Source organism: Saimiri boliviensis, chromosome 6 (assembly GCF_048565385.1).
Source record: "Saimiri boliviensis isolate mSaiBol1 chromosome 6, mSaiBol1.pri, whole genome shotgun sequence".
Classification (NCBI taxonomy): domain Eukaryota; kingdom Metazoa; phylum Chordata; class Mammalia; order Primates; family Cebidae; genus Saimiri; species Saimiri boliviensis.
The window spans coordinates 11,937,954-11,958,892 of NC_133454.1; the positions used below are offsets into that span (position 1 = coordinate 11,937,954).

Genomic DNA, 20,939 nt, shown 5'->3' on the forward strand with positions numbered 1-20,939 from the left:
TATATCTGTCCTCACTCTACACATGACTGTACAGGAGAGGAAGCCTACCAGGGGAATTGATTACCTTGATTATGAAGTCTGAGAAGTTGAATATAGGCTGTCATTAAGCATGTATCCTGAAGATAAAAATATCCTGGCAGAGTTGGAACTAGTTTAGGAAAGAGAGAAAAAGTTGCCTTCTCTCTACCCTTTTTCTTCAATCTAAACTACAAGCTGATTGGAGAGTGGCCACCCACATTGAAAGCTACTGTTTTCCACTTAGCTCACCAACTCACATGTCTCTCTGGAAACACCTTCACAGACTCACCCAGAAAAAATGCTTCACTAATTCTCTTTTTTTTTTTTTTTTTTTGAGATGGGGTTTCACTCTTGTTACCCAGGCTGGAGTGCAATGGCGCGATCTCTGCTCACTGCAACTTCCGGCTCCTGTGTTTAAGCAATTCTCCTGCCTCAGCCTCCTGAGTAGCTGGGACTACAGGCACGCACCATCATGTCCGGCTAATTTTTGTATTTTAGTAGAGATGGGGTTTCACCATGTTGACCAGGATGGTCTCGATCTCTTGACCTCGTGATCCACCTGCCTCGGCCTCCCAAAGTGCTGAGATTACAAGCGTGAGCCACCATGCCCGGCCACTTCACCAATTCTCTATGTGTTACTTAATCCAGTCATGTTGACACTTAAAATTAACCATAATACCATAGTAATATAATTACGCATATTTCAGTTTAAAAAGTACTGACTATGTCAGTCCAGAGTTTGAGTAGCCCAAGGAAGAAGTTAATTTAATCCATAAGCAAAAAAAGTCTTTGACTTATTTTCACACCTAGTGAACCTAGATTGGTTTATTGCTGTCTTTTTGTTTATTTGGTCAGTTGGTTGGTTTTGGGGTTGTTTCTGTTTTAAAGAGCCAGGCTTCTGGGTCCTTCTCTCTAAAAATGCACCATAGAGCCCTCTGACCATCCTCTCATTTTTTGTTAGCCAATACAGATTTTTCTATTCCTGTCTCATAGGCATTCAGTAGTTATTTGAAAGAGGAATAGTGACAACCATGATTTTTTCTAGACCACTTAAGACTATAACCCAAGCTTCATATTAACATCCTGGGAAGAGGTATTTGAATAGATTTGCATTATGTTATAGACAGAAACTAGGAGTAGAAGTTGTGAGTCATCTAGTCAGTAATGTCTGCTGTAAAGCCTGAAGACTCTCCTTGTGTATGAATTTTTCATTTTTGTTACAAAAGAAATAGTTTGTTCAGCTTTAATGAGCACTGCCAAGAAGAAAATTTAGCTACCACATACTATGACATGTTCACAGATTTTCACCAACCCAGACCCCAGAATGACATACTGTTCTTTCTTCTTCAGAAACATGAATTCTGTAATCTTGCAAATCTTGCACAGGGCAATCGCCTGTCCCAATTGCATGAACTGCTTGCTAGACCCAGTCACAATAGACTGTGGACACAACTTTTGCAGGCCCTGTTTGTACGTCAGCTGGCCGGACATCCCAGCTCCTACTCAGTGCTCTATATGCAAGACGGAGATACGGCGGAGAGAATTTAAAACCAACACTACTTTGAAGAACGTGGCTTCCTGTGTCAGAAAAGCCAGCCTCTGGCATTTCCTGAGCTCTGAGGAGCAAAAGTGTGGAATTCACAGGAAGACGAAGAAGGTATTCTGTGAAGTGGACAAGAGCTTACTCTGTTTGCTGTGCTCTAACTCTCAGGAGCACCGGGATCACAGACACAGACACTGTCCCGTTGACCGGGCTGCTGAGGAATGTGAGGTAAGTGATGCCTCTGAAGATCTGTTTCTCAAAGGACTGATAAAATTCTTGTAAGTATATTTCCTTGGAGATTGGGTGATGCCATCTCTGTGTCCCTTTAAGCATCTCTGTTACAAGCTTCCTTGGCTTCAAACCTCTCAGATTTGATAAACATGAAGAGAAACAAAGCAAACACTATTTTTTTATGGGCTGATTTGTCTCTCATTCTGGGCCCCTTTTGTATATCAGAGTGTGAATTATACTTTATTGTCTTTACTGGTTCTCTGAGTCATGGCTCTTTTACAGGAGAAGCTCCTAAAGAAAATGCAGTTTTTATCAGAAAAAGCTTGTGAAAATCACAGAAACCTGAACATGGAAACCACAAGAACCAGAGACTGGAAGGTTAGGACTGTAGTACTCTATTTTCTCCAGGAAATTATGGTGAACAAATGGGTGACTCTTAAAATAGGAACTTGATCTCAAACTATAGTGTTTCTGGAATTCAATTAAAAAAGGAAAAAACAGTTGAGAAAAAGTAGCCTAATTTTTCTTTTATGTAGGGTACTTCGACTCCTTGGTTGGATTTCATATATATATATATATATATATATATATATATATATATATATATAAATTTTATTATACTTAAGGTTCTGGGGTACATGTGCAGAACATGCAGGACTGTTGCATAGGTACATACATGGCAATGTGGTTTGCTGCCCACATCCCTCCTTCACCTGTATCTGGCATTTCTCCCCATGTTTTCCCTCCCCAACCTCCCTGCTCCCCACTGTCCCTCCCCTATTCCCCAACACCCACAACAGACCCCAGTGTGTGATGCCCCCCTCCCTGTGTCCATGTGTTCTCATTGTTCAACACCCACCTATGAGTGAGAACATGCAGTGTTTGATTTTCTGTTCCTGTGTCAGTTTGCTGAGAATGATGGTTTCCAGATTCACCCATGTCCCTACAAAGGACACAAACTCATCATTTTTATGGCTGCATAGTATTCCATGGTGTATATGTGCCACATTTTCCTTGTCTAGTTTATCATCAGTGGGCATTTGGGTTGGTAGGATTTCTTTCTTTTTTTTTTTTTTTTTTTTTTTTTTTTGAGACGGAGTTTCACTCTTGTTACCCAGGCTGGAGTGCAATGGCGCGATCTCGGCTCACCGCAACCTCCGCCTCCTGGGCTCAGGCAATTCTCCTACCTCAGCCTCCTGAGTAGCTGGGATTACAGGCATGCACCACCATGCCCAGCTAATTTTTTGTATTTTTGGTAGAGACGGGGTTTCACCATGTTGACCACGATGGTCTCGATCTCTTACCTCGTGATCCACCCGCCTCGGCCTCCCAAAGTGCTGGGATTACAGGCGTGAGCCACCATGCCCGGCCGGTTTGGTAGGATTTCTATCCAAATGACAGGTGTTATCCCAGCATTCTCATCTGTTTTCATGCAAATCTGTAGTAATACACCAACGAATACAAGAAACTGGGCCATTTCTCAGTGTTCCCCATGTGCTGCTTAGATAAATCCTGGGCATAAAAGTTACTTGGCAGTCATGGAAATTTCATATGAACCTTCTGAGGCTGGGTCAGCATGAATTTGAATCCTGGTGGGCAAGTCTATTTGAAATGTGAGTTAAATTTCAGGCAGAAGGAGCAACAGCACAAATCTAGGGAAAGCATAAAATTAAGTATCTCAACTAATGATTACTGAATAATACATAACACATGATGGGAAAAGGGGTGAGAAATACAGACCTGTGTCTTGATGAAGACATACATATGCAATAAATATGGAAACTAGTATTTAATAGAGAACTCTAAAGACTTGAGAAGAATCCTAGAAATGATTTTCTCTTTGTGGATATTTATCTTGAGACTATAATATCTATTATTAATTCATTATAATATTAACTCATTGAATAATATTTTATGAGTGCCTAGTGTCTGTCAAATATTAGAAAGTTTAGTAGCAAAGAAGAAAGGAAACATACAAATCTTCAATGGAAGTGATAGAAGCAAATGGTCACCATGCAGACACATGAAATACATGCTATGGTAGAGTGTAGCAGTGTCTTTGGAGAATAATCAAGCAGGGAGACAGAGAAGGAGTACAGAGGCCAGGAACTGGGGATGAGGGTTTGAGTTTTCAATAGAGTGGTCAGAAAGAAGGCTCGTGGAAAAATTCACACTGAAACAAAATCTTAAAAAGGAGGGTGTGTGTGTGTGTGTGTGTGTGTTTGCCTTACTCTTATATATGTAAATATACATATATAAATATATATATATATGTATCTGTGTATGTATATATATGGATATACATGAGGAATATACATATACACACAGAAAAATATATTCATATATATCCACATATACCTATATATTACATATATATATATGAGTATATATATTAGAAATGTATATGGAAAGAATTCTAGGTATAGAAAAGAGCATGTACAATATTTTTTTGAGTTTATTTAGGGGTTTGAGGAACCACAAGGATGTCCACGTTGCAGATTAGAGTGAGTTTGGAAGAGAATATATGAAACCTTATTAGGATATGTTATGCTAGGTGAAACGCGCTGAATTAACAATGCTAGTCTGTGGTCATTTTATTTCTTTTATAACGGTTTTGCATCTCTTGCCTCAATTCTCCAAAATAGAAATAATGGTTTCCTGTCTAGTCAATGTAGCTCTCTAGTTTAATTCGTAAAACAAAACAAAACAAAACAAAACACCCTGTGTTTTCTTTCTTGAAATGTGTGTTGGATGAGAGAAATCAGTTTTTATATAACTATCTTAGAAAACATTTTATCATTAACCAAGAAAATGTAACTGGGCAAAAGCAACTATGTTAACGTTAATGCAGAAAAAAGGAGAGAAATAAAATGTTGTGGAATCTGAGAACTGGCAAGACGGAGGGTTAAAATACTGGATGTTCAGGATGCTAAGAGGAACCGGTGAAATTCAAGAGAAGATGGAACAAACATTTCCATTTTGTCTAATTGTCACCGTAGGATTATGTGAGTTTAAGGATGGAAGCAATCAGAGCTCAATATCAGAAGATGCCGGCATTTCTCCGTGAAGAAGGGCAACATTATTTGGAGAGGCTGCAAAAAAACGGCGAGGACATTTTTCAGCAACTCAATGAAAGCAAAGCCAGAATGAAACGTTCGAGGGAGATGTTAAGAGGAATGTATGAGGAGCTGAAGGAAATAGGCTATAAACCAGATGTGGAACTACTTCAGGTGCGAACTGACCATGGGATATCAGGATGTTGAATATTCATATGCAGAGTGTTTTTCCTCTCTCCTGAAATTCATCTCCCCCTTTATTTCCAGGATTTGTTTCCAAAAACACATTTCTTTAACTAATGCTGGTTTGGTGGCAGAGTATAACCCCTCCTAAACATTCTACCAGACAAAAGGTCCCTCCCACTTTATCCACCAGCAACAAAACTTTGTGAAATGGTCGAGGTAACAGCCCCCAAAAATATTTCCCCTCAAAAGTCAATGATATATTTAGAATATTTGAAAGTGGATACAATGAGAAAGTGATTCATTCAGATTAGTTTGGAGACACTGCATGATAGAGAATTTGGGTGAAATCTAGGATTGCATTAATAAAGTTTTGTGGTCCACTCATTTTGGTAACAGGGCTTAGGGAAAATTACTGAGTAGCTTCTTTATAGTTACAGCAGAGCATAGACTCTGGGCCTCCTTTCGCTTCACATGCATAGAAAATGTGTTCAAGACTTAGATTTTATCAGGACACTAGTTCATGACAATATAGGATTTTCATTAGAAAAAAAAAATAGAAAATGCTTTCCAGGAGCGAAAATAATAGGAAAATAATGTTTTCAGAAACTACCTCCAAATCTCACATTGAATGTAGTGGAAAATGTATCTTGTGGAAAACACTAAGCCTTTCTATTTTTTTTTTTTTTTTTTTTTTTTTTTTTTTTTTTTTTTTTTTTTTTTTACTTTTACAGGCTTTTGCAGACATATTATACAGGTGAGTGTGTACCAAGATTTTAGCACATGCTTTAAGTTGCCACAAATATCAAGCAGGAACTTTGATTCTGAGGCATATTTGATTCAGGTATTGATACTACCTTTTCCTGGTTGTACTTTCTCCATCCCCCACGCCATGTGGTCTTCTATTATGTTGTCATACACAGTGATTTTACTAGACAAGGTCAATGAAAATTCTGCAAAAACAAAACAATAAACAAAAAATAAGGAAGAATGAAAGAAAGTGAACATCTCTATTCCTAATTTCCTTTTTATTGCTCAAAAGCCTGCATATTGGAAGGAGAAAATGTTACATTTTCTACATGGCTACAAAGTCCACCAGGGGAAGCAGAGAGAAAGGGGGAAAGTATCTTAGCAGTCAAAAATGTTGATGATTTCTTGTTTACATATAAATATATAATTCTGAAAAATAGATGTAACAAACTGTCAGAATGTTACAACTGTGTAGGCCTCCAGAAAATCTCAGCTATAAAAGGCAGATCTCCCTGCCTGGAGCAAGTTTCAGCACCCCAGCCTTGAAAAGGAACTAACAGATGCAGCAGTCTTATAAATAACCCCACTTTTCCAGACAGTGATTTCAGTAAAGTCCAGTGACATCTGGGACCTAGAATTTATATTCTCCTGGTCTTAAGACTAATGATCCTTACTAATGTGGTGCAATAAGAAGAAAGATGAGACTAAATTCTGACTCAGATAGACTTTTCCACTGTGCTTGAAAATCAGGAAATGTGAATAAGAACGAACTTGAAAAAGAAAGTGAGAGATAATTTTTGAATTAGCCAATGTGTAGGTTAAGGGATTCTCGTGAAATGTCTTTTAAATAAAAGTAGTAATTTTTATGTTATTATCATCATTTTGGCTGTAGATGTGGTGACTTCATCTTTGTCCTTGCAGGTGTGAGTTCCTGCTGCTGCAGGTACCCAAGCCTGTGAATCCGGAGCTCAGGACAGGGCCCATCACTGGACTGGTGGACAAGCTCCGTGGATTCAGAGGTGAGTGTCAGCCCATTGGCAGAATTCTCACAATGTATTACTTCTTGTTAGAATCATGAGGGTAATATTTTACCCTTCATCAGATTTTTATTTTCAGAAGTAAGTGAACATTATGACTATGCAACTCTTGCATATCTGTCTTTTGTTTTATAGTACAATTTATAGCATGAAGAGTAAAACACAGTGAAAAACGAATGGTTCTGCGCTCACATGTGTTGAGTTATCTACTGGGTAAAAAGAATGGCATGAGGAAAAAAAAATCAAATACATAGAACAGTACTCAGATGGAAGCTTAATCATCCAATGTTACATTAAAAATTTACGTTTCTTTCTGGAATAGAGTTCACTGCAGTTTGTTGGAGTATTTCTATTTTCTTACAATGAATATAACTACTCATAACATAAAAATTGAATATGTAAAAAGGAAGAAGAAATTATTTTATAAATAGGAAGTAAAATTAGAAATGAAAACTTCAGTTTTGTTATAACATAAAGAGATATGTGTAAAATCTAACATTTAATTTCAGTCTCGAGCTAGCAGGGAAGTCCCCAGAGTGACTGGTAAAACATTTTGTAAAAACCTGCATTAAGTTACCACTTACAATTTGGATGTACAGACTTTTATCAAGTTATCTAGAGCAGTGCCTGAGTAAGTGAAAATTTTCCCATTGTTGTCAAAATGACATCAGTAGTATTTAAGGACAAGAAATACTTTAACAATGATGCTGATAACTAAAGGGCATTCAGGGCATGTAATATTTCACTTTTACTTTGGAAATTGGATTAAAAGAGGATGGTCTTATATTTGACTCTAAATTTTTGAATTTTCAATAAATTTCCAATGTCTGTTTTGAGGGTTTTCTATTTCCTGTAGAAAATATTAATCATCTTTATACTTTATTAGATATCATAATCAAAATTGTCCTGTTCTTGTAACTTCAAATTTCTTGGTAAAGTGTGTTCTTGATAGAACAACTTTTCTCTCAAGAATTCTAAATTTTTTTATTTACATGTCGGTACTTTCTTTTTTTTAATTTTTGCAGTTGATATTACTCTGCATCCTGAAAGAGCCAATAGTCATATCTTCCTGCGTGGAGATTTGAGAAGCATGAATATTGGGTGTGACCCTCAAGATGATCCCTGTATCACTGCAGCACCTGGATGTTTTCTTTCATGGGGTGCTCAGACTTTCACATTTGGAAAATATTACTGGGAGGTTCATGTGGGGGACTCTTGCAATTGGGCTTTTGGAGTCTGTAACAATTATTGGAAAGAGAAGAGACAGAATGACAAAATAGATGAAGAGAAGGGACTTTTTCTTCTTGGATGTGTTAAGGAGGATGTTCACTGCAGTCTCTTTACCACGTCCCCACTTATGGTACAATATGTTCCAAGACCTACTCACCAAGTAGGAGTATTCCTGAATTGTGAAGATAGAACCGTGAGCTTTGTTAATATTGATCAAAGTTCCCTTATACACACCATCACTAATTGCTCCTTCTCACCTCCTCTCAGGCCTATTCATTGCTGTAGTCACTTCTGAACAGAGACAAATCAGAAATATGCCCACATGCTATGGGAACAACTTTATCTCAGGAAGCTCTATTTTTGTGCCTCATTAAAGAGGACAAGTAAGTTATATTTAATGTCTTTAGTTGCCATCTTATGCCAAAAAATTCAATATTGTTTCTGTTGAATGAAAACACTAAAACAATGTACATTTGTTTTTATTCAGTCTCATTTGGAAAATCATTACCCATGGTCCATGGCATAGAATATATTATGTTTTTTTTTTCTGAATTTCAAGTCACAGAGTGAAATAATAGATGACAGAGGTGTCTAAAGTTAAAAGCAATGGAAGAAAGTAGAGATACTGTGCTTCATGAAAAAAACCTGGAATAAAGACTCAATGGTAACCTGGAAAAATTTTCTCTCTTCATCTAACAATATTAAACTTATCCATGGATTTCATTTATGAATCCATATTCTGTGGTAATCTTACTTGACCTCCTATACTGTGCTTTCCTTTGTAATTCTTATCTCACATACAAATACTCATGTATTATTAGAGTGCTGTTCTACAGTGAAATTTACAAGGTGATCAAGACAATGCTGGATCAGTTAAATACTCAAGTGGACATAACTGAATACTGACCCCTACCTCAAACCATACACAGTTCACTTCCACATGGATTCATGTTCTGAAGGTGAAAGGAACACAATAAAATATTCTCATAGAGAAAGATTTCCTAACTAGAACAAAAAAGGAACAATTTGGAAGGAAAATTTAGTTAGTTTATATGAAAAATGATAACCTCTGTGTTTTAAAATATACCATCCAAGAATTAAAATGCAAACCAAGTGTGGAGAAAAATATCCCAACATATATACAATAAAATACAAGTGTAGGATTTCAGATATCAAAAATACATGTAGGTTTTCAGATATCAAAGGATATATATTGAAGAAATGATCAATAATAACCTTTCTTTCGGTATTTTAGTAAGTCATAATGAAAGTGGCTTGAAGAAAGAATGAATTGGGCTTTTAGTATTGTTCAGAAACAATAAAAATAAAAGAGGAGTGATTTATTTCATGGTTCTGAGAAGAGGGAGGATATGAGTTAATGTAGGTAGCTTATTGGTAGAATACATGAGTCAGGCTAGTCTCAGAGGCTCACATCTATAATCCCAAATAATTTGGGAAACTGAAGCAGGAGGGTCACTTGAGACTAGGATTTTAAAACCAGCCTGGCCATCAACATAGTGAGACCCTCATCTTTATTGTTAAAAATTTTTAAAAGATGAAACATGAATCAAAGTGAATACAGGAGGTGTAAGTGGAGGAGAATGAAGTCAGAATAAATATGTCATCTAGGAAATCGATTTCCCTGCAGTGCAATGTGTATCTATGGGCAGAGATGACCAGAGCTGAGTAGAAAATGCTGCATTCAGTTTCCCATAAGAAGAAAAATGACATTTAGAAGAACTTACAGAGGATGGCAAAAAGATTTTACAACAACTTCAGAAAAGCAAAAGAGCCAATGGTTCAGATAAACAAACACCTAAGAAAAAATCTTTGAGATTTGGGAGACATATTGACCAAGTAAGTCGGTTTCGATGCAAACTGGGGAAGCATGAGAGCTATGAAAGGGATCAAGCCATTTCTAACAAAGTGAAGATACAATTTATGGAAAATCCAATTGTTGGCATGTGTATACATGTGGGTTTGACTGGCTATAATTTCCTGGTCTGCTTTATCAAAAATTATCCTTTTTCCTCTCTGTGGCTAATGAATGTATGTGCTTCCGGACTCAGTGCAGTAGTTTTTGAAGCAGATCTATTTATGACTATGGATTTCAAGTCATAAAAATGTTGGGGTGCATGAACTAGTTTTTCTCAGGTGGTAGGTGAATGAAGTAAGAAAAGAGGACAAGAAAGATTTCCTACAAATGACACAATCCTATCCCATGAATATGGAGGTACACTGCAATATGAGGAAAGGGTTTTAAAGATGAGTCTCCCTAGAATGATTATGTCTTTTTAAACACTGTAATGAAGCCTTTTGTATTAGAAAGCTCAATTGTATTTTCCTCTTTAAAGGATTGAGTCAGAGCAGTAGCACATGTCCTAGTGTGTCAGCTCAAAGCTCAGTGTGCAACCCATCACTGGACTGATGGACAGATTCCACCACTTCCAAGGGTGAGTGTCAACCTGCTGAAGTGATGACCACACAGTGCCCTTCAGGCATGGTCTTCCTTTTTTTTTTTTTTTTTTTTTTTTTTTTTGTGATAGAGTCTCACTCAGTTGCACAGGCTAGAGTGCAAGGAGGCAATCTCATTTCACTGCAACCGCCACCTCTCAGATTCAAGTGATTCTCCTTTCTCAGCCTTCTGAGTAGCTGGAATTACAGGTACCCACCATCATACCTGGCTAAATTTTTTAAAATATATTTTTGTAGAGACAGGGTTTCACCATGTTGGCTGGTCTTGAACTCCTGACCTCAGGTGATCCACCCACCTTGGCCTCCCAAAGTGCTGGGATTATAGGCATGAACCACCTTGCTCATCCTCAGGCATGGTTTTCTACATGCAATTTTTTGTTCTTTATTAATCTTTCATCTTATAAAAGGGAACATTCTATAAATAGCATTTATAGCATACTGAGTGATACAGTCCCTGTGATCGTGTGGAAAAAAAATAAATGAAAGCTGGTGTAATGATAAATGTGATTCAGCCCTGCCACAAATTTCTTACACAATGAGAAGAAAACTAAAAAAGGGTTCCTTGAGTCCTTGAAACATTATCACATACAACGTGAGTTGTACACTGAGTTATACTAGTGGGTCTTAAATGAAGATATTCCAATTTCAAGAGCAGTCAATTATGATACTAGGGTTAATAATAATTTTTTAAATAGCTTATTTTAGTGTTTCTCAGTAATTGCATTTTTAATGTATATTATACTTGATATAATCAGAAAAATTACATGAAACTATGTCAGAAAAAATTACAGAAACTATGTCTCTGTCCCAAGTCTTACTCCTCTTTCTCTTATGAAGGCAACAGTCATTGGATTTAGAAGCCACTGTAAATGTAAGAAAATTTCATCCCTGGATTCTAAATCAATTACATTTACAGAGAACCAGTTTCCAAATAAGCTCACATTCACAAGTACCAGGTGTTGGCACTTGCACATAAATTATTGGGGTCACAATTCAATTTATTACATCACCCAGCAAATAAAATAAGGTTGTCTTAAGATTCAGAGGATTCAGGTTTTTCTTGAAAAAAATACAAAGTTATATTCTGTTCTATATGCAGATTATATGCAGTGGCACAAAATATTACTAAAGCAGTATTTCCTATTTGCCCACTGTTGTCTGATAAAGTCCTTGAGACATTTCTTCAGATCTAGAATTACTGAGAGGGAAAAAATTTAAAAAATTTATTGCATATTCATATAACATCCTCCAATAACCTCATACAATCACATCAGTAGTATAAAAAGCTACACATTTCATTCTATCAGCAATATTGGGCATCATCATTTCTTAACATTTGCCAATTAAATAGTTTAATAATAGTTCACTTGGGCCGGGCGTGGTGGCTCAAGCCTGTAATCTCAACACTTTGGGAGGCCGAGGCGGGTGGATCACGAGGTCAACAGATCGAGACCATCCTGGTCAACGTGGTGAAACCCCGTCTCTACTAAAAACACAAAAAATTAGCTGGGTATGGTGGCGTGTGCCTGTAATCCCCGCTACTCAGGAGGCTGAGGCAGAAGAATTGCCTGAACCCAGGAGGCAGAGGTTTCGGTGAGCCGAGATCATGCCATTGCACTCCAGCCTGGGTAACAAGAGTGAACTCCGTCTCAAAAAAAAAAAGAAAAAAAAAAAGAAATAATAGTTCACTTAATTACTTCGTAAAGAAAATGAATATCTCTTTATTAATGCAATGGAAGTTCTTAATTTTCACTCAGAAATATGTTCCAATTTAAATAATCAGAATGTAAACAAATATATACAAAATTTATTGACTTTCTTAAATAATCTTTCAGATTTTAAAATAACATAATACTAATTATAACTATAGACATTTAAAGTATTTATATAAGTTATATAAAAGGTATGTATCTGGGAGTATATTCTTGTAAAAATAAACATTTCTTTTTAAATAGAAGTTCATTCTTATTAACAAAAGACCATAAAATATGAAAAGAAAGGTGGGTTTTCTCAAAAGAATATCATTAAATTATTACTATTCCAAGAAATATAGTCCTGACATTTTTCTGTACGTGTTTTCCTCAATGTACATCTTTGTCCATAGGATTTTTTTCTTTAATTTCCAAAATAAGTCACATGTTTTACTGTACTTTAAGAATAAATATTTAAACATCTTATTAATTTAGGTTTTTCCAACTAATATCCTGTTATTTGATTTATTCAGTGAATTAGTAGTTGGTAACTTTAGATATAAAATTTCTAAATGGTAGAAACCTGTTTTATAAATATGAAACCTGATATTGTCAAAGCCTAATTTTATCAATGTACAATGTATACGTGTATCCAAATATCATATGTACCTCATAAAAATGTGCACCATTTATATATTAATTAGAAATGAAAATTTAAAAAAATTTGTTCAAATATGTTGTCATTTAAATAAAGGTATCATTTTGATTAGTTTGAATTTAATCAAAATGCTTTAAACAAAATTATCTGAATTATTTTTTCCTGTGCAGTACCCATTGCATCTCTCTAAATGTAAAAGAAAATCAGCTAGAAGTGCCAGACATGGAGCCTCTACTTCTCTTTTTCTCAAACCATCCGCAATAATCATTAGCATTTTGATCTTCAAATTGTAAAAAGTGATTAATACTAAGGGATTTACATGTCCACGAGGAAGGCGTATGGTAGAAGATCCTAGATTGCAGTGAAGAAAGGGCAGAAATTATCAAGTAATTAAATAATGTATATTCAAATATCATATCAAAATACTGTCAGATGTGTGGGAGCAGAAATGGGAGTAGATATTGGGCCCCAGAAACTCAAACATGAATTTGAATGCAGGCGTTCTTTAAAAATCAACGACAAGATAAACTAACACTAGAGGGTGTTTGTGGTAGGTTATTTTCAGAGATTAAACCTTGACTTAATTTAATTAATGATGGAAAGGTAAATCCTTTCCTTGGTACTGCGTATGGCAGAAACCTAATCAAGGAGGGGCTGTACGCATCCTATAATACAATGGCATTCAAAAAGCAAGGTTTATTCTTCTGGAGGCACTGGGAATTTACTAGAATGTGGAAACCCCAGAAAACTGCAACTGTAATCCAGAAAGCCCAGAGGACACAGAACTCCGGAGCCGAATAAATGAATTTTCCTGCAAACACTGTTAAGACCAGTTATAGTCTTCAGATGGGTATTTCTCTTATTTTCTTTCCCTGTTTATGCAAATTGTTAACTTCTGGAGGAAAAGTCCTAGATCTTATGCAGTTTTATCTGGAGCATGATATCTACAAGTTGATCGAAAAGCTTTAGTGTAGAATATGAAAAGTGCTATGTTATCGGCAACTTCACCTGGCAGCCTTGATCTACAAGGTTTTTAAAGTGATCAACAGCACTTTTTTATTTTCCTAATATTCAATTGCAATTTTTGTTTTCATAAAGGTATTTTCCATTTACACAATCTATTTTGTTGTTTGAATCTTTTTTTTAAAGCATCTTGTTATTTTTGATATTTTTGTTACTTGTGTGACTTTGTGAAGCTATATGAATTTTTTATTTTTTTTGAAATAAGGTCTGGCTTTCTCACCCAGGCTGGACTGCAGTGCTACAATCAAGGCTCATTCCAGTCTTGATCTCCTGGACTCAAGACATGCTCTCACCTCAGCCACCAGAGTAGCTGGGACTACAGGCATGTACCAACATGCCTGGCTAAAATTTATTTTTGTAGAGATGAGCTCTCTCTATGTTACCCAAGCGGTTCTTGAACTCCTGAGCTCAAGCAATCTTCCTGCTTCAGCCTCCCAAAATGTTGGGATTGCAAGCATGAGCTACTGTGTCTGGCCTTATACAAATTCTTAGTTTTCCTGGTTTCATTTCTTTTCTTTTTTTAAATTGACATGAAGTCTCACTCTGTCACCCAGGCTGGAGCGCAACGGCATAGTCTCAGCTCACTGCCACCTACACCTCCAGGGTTCAAGCGATTCTCCTGCCTCCACCTCCTGAGTAGCTGGGACTATAAGCACCTGTTACCACACCCAGCTAATTTTTCTATTTTTAGTAGAGACAGGGTTTCACTATGTTGGCCAGGATGTTCTTGAACTCCTGAGCTCATCCACCCACTGCAGCCTCCCAAAGTGCTGGGATAACAGCCTTGAGCCACTGTGCCCGGCCTTCTTTTTTTTTTTTTTAATGTTTGTAAGAGATGGGGGTCTCACTTTGTTGCCCAAGGAGTCCTCCTGTCTTGGCCTCCCAAAGTGTTCAGATTACATGAGTGAACCACTATGCCCAGCCCCAGTATTACTACAGTAATGGAACAGCAAGGATTAAATGACCTAATAGAGTTGTGAGGAGAAAAACAGGAAGTGTAAAACATTTGCACATTAGTTTCCTATGGCTGCTGTAATAAACTCACAAATAAACAATAATTTACTCTCCCACAGTTTTGAAAGTCTGAAGTTTAAAATGAACATGTTGACAGAGTTGGTTCCCTCTGGGGATTCTGAGGGGAAATCAATTCCCTGCCTCTCTGTGAGCTTCTGGTGGCCGATTCTTCCTTTTATTTCTTCTATGAGGATACCAGTCATTGGACATAGGTCCCAGTCTAAATCCAGATTGATGTCTTTGGGAGATCATCAAGTTAACTGCATCTGCAAAGATCCTATTTGCAAAAGGACATATTTGCAGGTATCAAGGAATAGGACTTAGATATATATTTTCAGAGGCGACTCTTCAACCGACTACAATTGGAAAAAATGCCTGGCTCATAGAAGGGCTGCATAACGAGAAAAACACCACTGTATTTCCATTTCCACTGCCTTACACACATCATCCTACTTTTAGGGTTGGAAACACAGAAATTTTTCTTTCCTAGACCCAGATTCTGAATATTCCACATCTCTTTTCTAATGTCAATTTTATGTGATTTCCACTTTATCTAGGTTAGAATGTCTTATATTAATTTTTTAAAATCATCTCTTATGAAATAATTGAAAGTTTAAGACCACTTTTCATTTCTGAACCATTTGAAAGTTTTCATCTTAAATGCAGTGTGTGGAATTACTTATTTCTTCATTTCTTTTTTTAAATTTTCTTATGTAAATGTTACCTTTTCTTCTCTTTCTTTTACATTTTTTATTATTTTACTGTAAGAAAGTGTTTATTTAGCAAGTGAGTTTTTATTCTTTAACCACAATTCTCCTAGTTTTACATTATCAGATTTTTTCCATATTTTTTAAACATTAGATATACGATTTTTAGAAGTTAAGAGGGAATAACTTTTTTTTACTGTCAAATATCATATTATAATTAACTTTAAGGTTATTAACTTTCTGATTATTATTTGGGGGTGTCCAAGGACCTGTGGTTTTAACAAAAATTACTGTATGACTGTTTTGTTTTGTTTTGTTTTGCTTTGTTTTGTTTTGTTTTTGAGGCAGATATTCCACATCTCTTTTCTAATATCAAGTTTATGTGATTTCCACTTTATCTAAGTTAGAATATGTCTTATATTAATTTTTTAAAATTAATATAAAAATTGAAGCTGCTAGGAATCCCAAAGTAGCCCTGAGGTCTGAATAGAAACATATCTTTTGTAAACTATAACAATACTCTCACCTCAAAATAAACATTATGAAACTGAAACAACTGTATCTGTACTCAGTATCTGTACAATACCCAGAAACCTACTACATTTTTGGAAATGACAATGCAAATAGGTTTACATTCAGAAAAGAGAGCTCACACTAAGAGGACCTAATCCAAAACCTGAAACCCTGTGCAGGAATCTGTTCAATCCTTAAAACAGGCATAAAGTCGGCCTGATGCGGTGGCTCATCCCTGTAATCCCAGCGCTTTTGGAGTGCGAGGTGGGCAGATCACAAGGTCAGGAGTTAGAGACCAGCTTGGCCAGCATGGTGAAATCCCATCTCTATTAAAAGCACACAAAATTTGTGTACACCTGTAATCCCAGATACGCAGGAAGCTGGGGCAGAGCATTGCTTGAACCCAGGAGGGGGGAGTTGTAGTGAGCCGAAATCGTTCCACTGCACTCCAGCCTGAGCAACAGAGCAAGACTCTGTCTCAGAAACAAAACAAAACAAAACAAAACAGTCATACAGTAATTTTTGTTAAAACCACAGGTCCTTGGACACCCTCAAATTCCAGACAGAACAGAGAATTCCAGCACATTGGCTGTTACTGTTCATCTGAATGGGGTGTAATTTTCAAATTTCTTCGGATGCCCCAAAGGCTCTTGGGGTTGCTGGTCATATTTCTGGGCCTGTCCTAACCTTTTGCAGTTTTCATCAAGTGTATCCATAGCTGTGCAGTTCTAAACCAGCTTCTAGAACATTTTCTCAAAAACTGGTGATAAGGTGCCTCCATACCTACCTCCCAAAATTCATAAAGCATCAGGCCAACACGGACCATTGCTTTACCTGAGGGATGGCTTCATTGTTTTCCTTTACATTTCAAGGATGTCGTATTATGACAAAACAGTTTCATCAAAAACTATATTTTGTTAGCATTGATGAGAGTATCTAAAAGGTAGGCAGACTTGGGGAAACACCAGAGATGTTGATTCTGAGGGTAACCTTCAGCCAAATATCAAGGACCATAGGCTGAATGACTGGGGAGCCCTTCCAGGGGAAAGAATCCTCTTGCCTCTGGGCCTCTTGGGTCCCACTGTGCAGCCAAGGTAGGTCAGAGGCAGAGATGGTCTAGACCTGGCCAGATGGGTTCTATACGAGCCGCCTGGGTCAACACTGTCTTTCAATAAAGACGTGGGCTATGATGACTCCAGCCATGTGCTATGCCACAGTGGGCAGAGTGCTAATAGTGGGTCCTCAGGCCATATGAGACCCCACTAAATGCACTGAACAACATGCCATCAAAACAGTTCACATCTGACACTGGCCTCTACTAGCAAGTCTGCTTCCTCATGGCAAAAATGAGAAGTACTGGGCCAGCAGCCATGAGCACAGCTGCAGAAGCTGCCCCGACCTACCCCATGGGTCAAAGGGAAGGGCTGCCCACAGGCAGGCCACTGCTAGAGCGAGTCTAGAGAGTGACAGGTGAGAGTCTGCAGTCCAATCAGGAATGACTTTTTTTTCAGGTTGCGCTGGCAGGTTTTCAAAATCCAGTCTTTCCACTGAGGCCACACCAAAGCTCCCGGGAGGTCAGGCTTCCCAGTGCCATCAGAGCCCTCGTGCAGCTGTCATTTTTCCTTGAGCCACATACACTGGCCAGGTAATGGAAGCTTCCAGTCACCAGGCAAGTGGCCAGCTCAACTTCAGATTTGCCAGACAAATCCGTGTCCTGCCCCACACTTGCTGGCTCAGCTGGCTTTTCCAAATGCAGGCATCTCTGGAGCTGTTTTGTGGACACCAGGAGCATCACTGACAAGTCCTGTGCTGGCCCCAGGGTATCCTGTACACTTGGATAAGGCTGGAACATATTGCTGGCAGGGCCCCAACGTGTCCATTCCAGAACAATGTGGGACCTGGGGAAATCGCCAGTCGTTTGCTGTCCTGCCATTGCTGGAGACTCTGAGCACGGGTTGTGGTGAGGTAGTGGCTGGGCAGGACCAGAAGTGTCCATTTTTGACCTGAAGCAGCAGACACCCAAGGCTTAGGGTAGAAGTGGGGGCTTCATACCACTCCCAAGTGCCAACTTCCCATGGCAGAAACAGGAAGGAATATCTGGCAATCCATCAAGGATCAGATGCCACATCAGCCCGAGCAGAAGCTTCCTGACCCAGGTTGTTCCAATGACAATCAGAGGTGCTTGGGAAGGTGGAGCCCTTTGTGGGACTCAGGATGGGTGTCCTGGAAATGCTACGTAAAGGGCATAGCGACCTCTCAAAATCCCTGTGTTAGAGCCGCAGCTCTCTATGCTGGCTACAGTGCAGTCACCTGCGGAGCTTTAGGACAGGCCCCGGGCTTGGCTCCCTGGATCAGTGCCTTAAGAACTTTCACAGTAGGGGTAGCCAGCTTTGAGAAGCGTGCTTGGGAGACCACATGGCACTGCCCGGCTGCGTCCTCAGCTGGCAGAGGTGAAGGTGGGGTTTGTGGTGACTTGGTAATGCTGTGAGTTATCTAAGTGTGGCCGGAAAGTGCCATAATGCCAGAGGAGTCAGGAAAGTCAACCCCCAAAGATGACCCGTGTCAGTCACAGTTCTCCTCCTCAAGAAGATGTGGCCGATCCCAACACCTTGGCCACGAGGGTGACCCACAGTGAACTAACATCTGCAGTTCTCAAAAACTCACTGCAATTTGATCTTAAATGTTGTATCATCAATGTACCAATCTCCCGTTAGCCTGGGTGCAGCCTGCAGTCCTGTCCAGTGGCGTTTTTGGAGGCCAGTGTGACATCCCTGGTTGCTCGATGCCTCACAGTGCTAAGTGGAAGGGAGTAAGAAGGCTGCACCAGCCCTGGCCAAGTCCTGAGACGAACACCCTGCATCACGAGCTATTTAGGGTTATTACGGCCGTAGTACATTGCCTCCAAATAGGTCTGTGATCGTGTGTGTCCAAGTATTTAAATTAATACTGAAATAAAGTGCATATGTGACAGATACTCTACAACCCACATGGTCAGTCATTGTAATTAGTAACTTCTGCCTGTGTTTCCAGCTTTTGTTCCCTGCCGTGCCAAATTAGAATGATACAAATCTGGCAATTAATAATACAACATTATGCAGAAAAAGTCCTTTTATAAATTCTAAATCAATCACTGAGAAAGGTGATATCCATATCACTTTGGAGATAAAAGTGTGCACCCAAAACTGTCACTGAGACCTTGCGACCCAGGGCAAATCACACCCATGCCCTGCCCTGCCCAAGGCTCCACATTTCAGAAATTCTATGATGTCAGCATGAGGATGAACTAAACACCAAGTGCAGTCCTCAAAGAAGAAAATAAAAGAAATACCCACACAAGGGACCCTTTGGAACTGAGTCTGAAAGAGGGTGGCTGCCTGGTCCAGTCCAGGAGAATTTGCCAATAACAAGTTTGCTTCCCATTCCATCCTCATCACTTATTCTAAAAATTGCCTCCTCCCCATTCCTGTAATTTGCATCATTCTGGGCTGCTTACTCTTGTTGCATCTTTTTTCATTTTAAGGATACATGGATTTGACTTATTTAAGAGCACATATGGCTTAACTTTGTATTTCTGGTAATCATTTCTGAAATCTGTTCCATTTTATCAAGTGACAGTTTTTCTCATACCTATTTTTAATATGTTAAAAATTTTGTATCCAGTTTGTCAAAAACCCCTTGCTTAAAATGAGTTTAATTCTAGCAATACATACATGCTTGTCTCTAAATTGTTTTATAATTTGATGATATAGCATTTTTCCCCATATATGATTGTGTGGATAAGACTTTTAAAAACATACAATGAATTCTGATCTCTCTGTCTCACTTGATCATGTGGCTGAATGAGTCCATGTCTCTACTGAATGGAAATATATGCCATCACTTAATCTAATTAAAAAGAACATCCAGTGTGCATATACACCCACGACTAGAAGAAAAGTCCAAAACAAACAGCCAAAAAAAGGGAGAATCCCATAATTTCTGAGTGAACTCATACAGATATCAGAAATATTTACTGCTAGAAACAGTATTTTAAACAACGTCTTCAGGCAAGTGTATTAAAACTGCCTTGGATATAAGGGACCCTACCACTTGTAAAACTTGGCAAATTTAATAAATAATGATTAAAAATACAAAATTACACAGAAAATACCCTTTAACAAATTGACCTTTAAAATAATCTGAACTGAGGTTCTCTAAAGGGAGCCTTTTAGACAACGTGCCCGCTATGTGTACTGATTGCTGGGGGGCTAGTGTCAGGGGAACCCATGTGGCTCCCCCAGCCGGTTTCTGGGAGCAGCCTGAACAGACAGTTTGGAAACGGTCTTGGCCTGGTGGTCCTGGGAACTGCGGTGGTGTGATGTGCAGCGGGGTCGCCTCCCACTCCACGCCCAGCCCTGCCCTCGCCCTGGCCCCGTCCCCGCACCTGGCACCCGCAGGTCCTCCGGTCCTCTTCTTCAGGGGATGGGTGCCTCTTCTGTGCCGCGGCCTGGCGCTTCTCGTGGGTCCCCTCCGCCTTCAGCTTCTCCTTCTTGGCCTCCTTGTAAGGTCACTTGAGCCATAGGTGGCCGCTGTCCTGGTGCTGCCCTTCCGCGCAGTCCCCGCGGGCCGGAAGGTGGGTGCGGGCGCCTGGCTGAGGCCGACCCGGGGTACCACCACGCCAGGCCGGACGCTGCTCCGCCGCAGGCGCTGCAGAAGCAGGAGGCTGGGCTTCCGCGGGGCGGGGCGGCGGAACCCCGGGACCCCAGGACCCGGGCAGAGGGGTAGGCGGGAGGCCGGCTAGAGGGGTGCCCTCCCGGGACCCCGCGCTGCG

General features: G+C 39.1%; 2 protein-coding genes across 6 annotated transcripts in view; one reads left to right on the forward strand and one right to left on the reverse strand.

Moving 5' to 3' along the window:
* NAALAD2 (N-acetylated alpha-linked acidic dipeptidase 2) overlaps positions 1–20,670 on the reverse strand; it is a 115,780-nt gene extending 95,110 nt beyond the window's left edge. For 2 of the 5 annotated variants that reach the window (XM_074400346.1, XM_074400349.1), the window contains exons 1-4: positions 20,553–20,670; positions 5,889–5,984; positions 3,322–3,444; positions 2,652–2,735 (exon numbers count right to left, since the gene is read on the reverse strand). In XM_074400346.1, coding sequence (XP_074256447.1) covers positions 2,652–2,735; positions 3,322–3,332 — 95 coding nt within the window. In that variant the 5' untranslated portion in view covers positions 3,333–3,444; positions 5,889–5,984; positions 20,553–20,670. The remainder of the gene's footprint in view (positions 1–2,651; positions 2,736–3,321; positions 3,445–5,888; positions 5,985–20,552) is intronic. The other 3 variants (XM_010352277.3, XM_074400347.1, XM_074400348.1) reach the window with 2 other exon arrangements.
* On the forward strand, positions 1,373–8,401 carry LOC101033027 (tripartite motif-containing protein 51-like). Its single transcript, XM_003941490.3, has 6 exons — positions 1,373–1,789; positions 2,075–2,170; positions 4,792–5,022; positions 5,766–5,788; positions 6,703–6,800; positions 7,844–8,401. Exons 1-6 carry the CDS (start codon positions 1,373–1,375, stop codon positions 8,341–8,343), a joined length of 1,365 nt encoding a protein of 454 aa, XP_003941539.2. The 3' UTR covers positions 8,344–8,401.
* Positions 20,671–20,939: the final 269 nt, after the last annotated feature.

Coding starts and splice junctions, on each gene's coding strand:
- LOC101033027 (XM_003941490.3), top strand. CDS start 1,373: ATGAATTCTGTAATCTTGCAAATCTTGCACAGGGCAATCGCCTGTCCC. Junction 5,023..5,765: donor CAGATGTGGAACTACTTCAG/GTGCGAACTGAC, acceptor TTACTTTTACAG/GCTTTTGCAGACATATTATA. Junction 6,801..7,843: donor CAAGCTCCGTGGATTCAGAG/GTGAGTGTCAGC, acceptor TAATTTTTGCAG/TTGATATTACTCTGCATCCT.